General features: G+C 44.7%; 1 protein-coding gene across 3 annotated transcripts in view; it reads left to right on the forward strand.

Moving 5' to 3' along the window:
• Positions 1-3,824, forward strand: part of FBXO15 (F-box protein 15) — a 66,539-nt gene that overhangs the window by 23,427 nt on the left and 39,288 nt on the right. For all 3 annotated transcript variants that reach the window (XM_019524499.1, XM_019524488.1, XM_019524495.1), the window contains exon 2: positions 3,631-3,750. In XM_019524499.1, coding sequence (XP_019380044.1) covers positions 3,668-3,750 — 83 coding nt within the window. In that variant the 5' untranslated portion in view covers positions 3,631-3,667. The remainder of the gene's footprint in view (positions 1-3,630; positions 3,751-3,824) is intronic.

Raw genomic sequence — 3,824 nt, forward strand, 5'->3', positions numbered from 1 at the left:
GCTGCAGCATTGCCCACGCCCTGCCTGCATGTGTGGTGGATGGAGGCACGAGGTAAGTTCCTGCGTGAAGCTGGGGGCACCTCGGGGCTGGGCCGGGGCTACGGGGCGCGCGGTTGCCGGAGGCAGGCTGGGCAGGAGGCAGGAGAAGCCAGGCCCAGAGGCGCCTTATGTCCAGCCGCCTCCTTGGCAGTTCAGGTCCTGCTAATGTAGCCTGCATGGCTGAGGATTGGGGTCTGCATGCTACTGAAGCAGCCTGTGCGTTGAGGGGGTCCTAGGGCCCCACCCCCACAGCATGCAGCCTGTGCAACACATGCTGGTGTCATCTGGGGCCCACAGCCTCACCAGATCTGAACAGCCCTGATGGGCCCAGATGACACCAGCATGTGTTGCACAGGCTGCATGCTGTGGGGGTGGGGCCCTAGGACCCCCTCAACGCACAGGCTGCTTCAGTAGCATGCAGACCCCAATCCTCAGCCATGCAGGCTACATTAGCAGGACCTGAACTGCCAAGGAGGCGGCTGGACATAAGGCGCCTCTGGGCCTGGCTTCTCCTGCCTCCTGCCCAGCCTGCCTCCGGCAACCGCGCGCCCCGTAGCCCCGGCCCAGCCCCGAGGTGCCCCCAGCTTCACGCAGGAACTTACCTCGTGCCTCCATCCACCACACATGCAGGCAGGGCGTGGGCAATGCTGCAGCTCCCCCGACCATGTGCCAGTGACAAGGGGCGGAGCTAGAGAAGAAGCTGCATGTGGTGTCCCCAGCTTGTCCAGTCAGGTGCAGCTGGGGCAGCCCTGTGCTGTTCTGCCCTCGGGGCAGTGGCGGCAGGACCTGGCTCACTGATGAGCTCGGCCCTGCTGGTGTAAGCAGCTCCCCTCTCCTCGCTGCTGGCTGGGGCTCGTGGGCCGGCCCTGCCCACCTCACCTCGCCGCCAGCTCCATGCTCTGTGGCGGCAGCTCAGCCGCAGCTCCGAGCTCTGCCGCGGGCTGGATAAAATAGCTTGGTGGGCCACATGTTGGACAAGCCTGGCATAGAAGATGTGTACATTTAGGATGGGCCTAGCTTTGAAATCCCACCAGCTATTGGTAATGTTGGAGGGTACAACTAACTTAACTTTTCTGGTATCGGACTCAGCTTTCAAAAGTTTAGACGACACTGGTGTAACAGCAAGGCAACATATCTGGGTTCTGTTCTTAAGCCTCTTATGTTATATTGAGCAAACTGGATAGCCATTCTGTGCCCCAGTTTTTTCTTCTTGTATGATAGTGCCAGTGCCCACCTTGGTAAAGCACTTCAGAGTCACTGGATGAAATGTGGCGCATAAATTCAAAGTAGGGTTATAAGAGTATTTAAATGAAAATTGGAAGGGGAATTGCTACTGTTACAACTTTAATTGCAAGTTGCTGCATTCCTTGAAAGAGACTTTACTGGACTTGCAAAAAGGCAGTATCCACCTTGCATATTCTACAGCGTATTCAAGTGAAAAATATAGCTGTGAAACTTGAGTGCCACAAGTTGAACAGCTAATGAAAAAGCCATTGAGGTTGTTTTGCCATTTGGGTCGCTATATGAGGCCTCCAAGTATGGGAGGAAGGGGAGTAGCAGCCATTGTAGCCTTTAAGTTGGGCAAGCCAGCTTTGCTATGTATGAAAATTTTTGTTTTACATCTGGTTTCATGTCCTTTTACATATGAAATATGTAATAGGGTTATGAAACAGGGTTAATTAATTGACATAATTGTTTTACTGTTCTGGCTTTCATACGTCTCTCAAAAAGGACTTTAAAACTACCTATGCAGCACTCAAAGGTGACTATAACACTTCTGGGCTTTTGATTTTAATTAACTTTCATTATCCAAGGGCTTACTTCTGACGTGCTTAAGCCATGAAGATTTAGAGTTATTCAGGGTAATATGACCATCTTCTTTTTGAATAGCAAAAAAAAAATTGGCAACTTAATACAAGTCTTTAAAAACAAAGGCTTTTTGGTAAAAATGGTGTGGATCACTTTTAGAAGTACCCATGAGACTTGCAAAAAGAAGTTTAATTGTTCAGTGGGACTTGTGCTTTCTTGCGTTTGGAAAAAATCCTTCCTCAGAAATTAAAGGAACATAAAAGGACACTTTTAATGCTGTTTCATCAGTGCTAATATAATTAAATTTGTCTAGACAAAAAGTATTGATAATTTTGTGCAGAAGGTGGAATTCTGCAATCCAGTTGCTTAGCAGCTTTGGAAAGACAAAGTGACATATGTCTTTTATAATCTAAAATGTCAGCTTGTGATCCAGAATTACCTATCAATAATAGTATGTCTGACCTTAATGATCTTGTATGAAATATATTTAGGAATTTTATTACCAATTACAGTATGGTGGTTTGTTACAGGATTGCTATATGAAGTGTGCAGGGTACAGCTTTAATATGAAGATAAAAATGTGCTTGTAATTGTTCCCAATAAAACTTCAGGGGTTTTTTAGGATGATGAAATAGCTTATGGTTGATAAGGTCAAAAATATATTTTTCATCAACTGAGTCTTCTTCCTAAGCACAAAATTTAATTTTTATGCTCTGTGTATATTGAATGTCCTATTGACCCCTGGGCACCTAACACCTGTCCAGCTGCAGTTGATTTCCGGGAGAGAGAGAGAGTTGGATTGACCATATGTTTGAATATCAGCTAGCAATCCAAACTTGGGAGCATTAATAGAGACAGAACATAGGAGTTCTGCTTGCCCCATGGCGCTTCATAGAAACAATGGGCCAAAATTTGATTAAGTTTCTGTTGTGCGTCATCCCTTTCCCCCGGCTTTGTGATAGTCTAGAGGTAATTACATGACATTATGATATGCAAGATAAATGCTGTTGCGGTCTTGGAAACTTCAAGTATAAAATATGTAGTAGGTTAGCATATGTAGCTTTATAGTTACACTTGTAACAACAAAGCCCTTTTTTGCTTTTTGTAGGAGGAAAAGCAAAAAGGAAGATGTAATCTGTGACAACTTTCTAGTGCTTTAAGGAAAAGTAGCAGTGATGCCCACCTTTTTTGGGAATTGGTATTTGAATAACTTGCGCCAAATATGCCGTTAAACAAATCAGTGTTAAGGTTAGAATATCTTTGCATGTTTCAAATAGGAACTGGTTTATGGCTTTGTGGAATTGTTCGTGGGCTCTGTTAACTTCTAAAAGAAGTTGAGCTGATTTTCATGTTTCATTGGCTTAATGAAGTTAGGTGGCAAAAATATCTTGGTGTGTATCCTGTGTTGCTGCATGACCAGTTTTTACAAGGACGTTTCTGGAACTCACATTGGCCATGGTGGAACTGTTATGTAATGGGGTGAATGAGTTGTCCCTATTGGAGTAAAACCAGTCTGATCTTGTGCCAAGATAAATGATACTTTGACAAGTAGTGATTGATCAGAGAATGATCATAAGAGGGCTGTGGTTTTTAAGCCTCTCTTCATCCCATCAGCGTAAGTAACTCAATTACTGAAAGTATTTATGAAGTGAAAAACTGATCATGTAAGCACATTCTTCTGAATCTTGTTTCATTTGTTAAGCACAGGGTTTTTCATCTTTGCTGCAATGTGTGTGTCTCCAGTTGAAGATCATGTGATTCTTAACAACTTTATCTTTATAGTAAGAGGTCAGGAACCTTCACCGCTGTGCCTGTGAAAATGCCTGGTACCCAAACTGTCCATATTCGAAGACAATGTCACAAATCTTCTGCAGCTTCAACATCTTGTCTGTACATTGAGAGGTGAGTGTGTCAGCTGCTTAACTCTTTTTAAACCAGTGTTTAAAAACTTACTAACGAGGTTCCATATTGGTGTC

Source organism: Gavialis gangeticus, unplaced genomic scaffold, assembly GCF_001723915.1.
Source record: "Gavialis gangeticus isolate Ggan-Ray unplaced genomic scaffold, GavGan_comp1, whole genome shotgun sequence".
NCBI classification, from domain to species: Eukaryota; Metazoa; Chordata; order Crocodylia; family Gavialidae; genus Gavialis; species Gavialis gangeticus.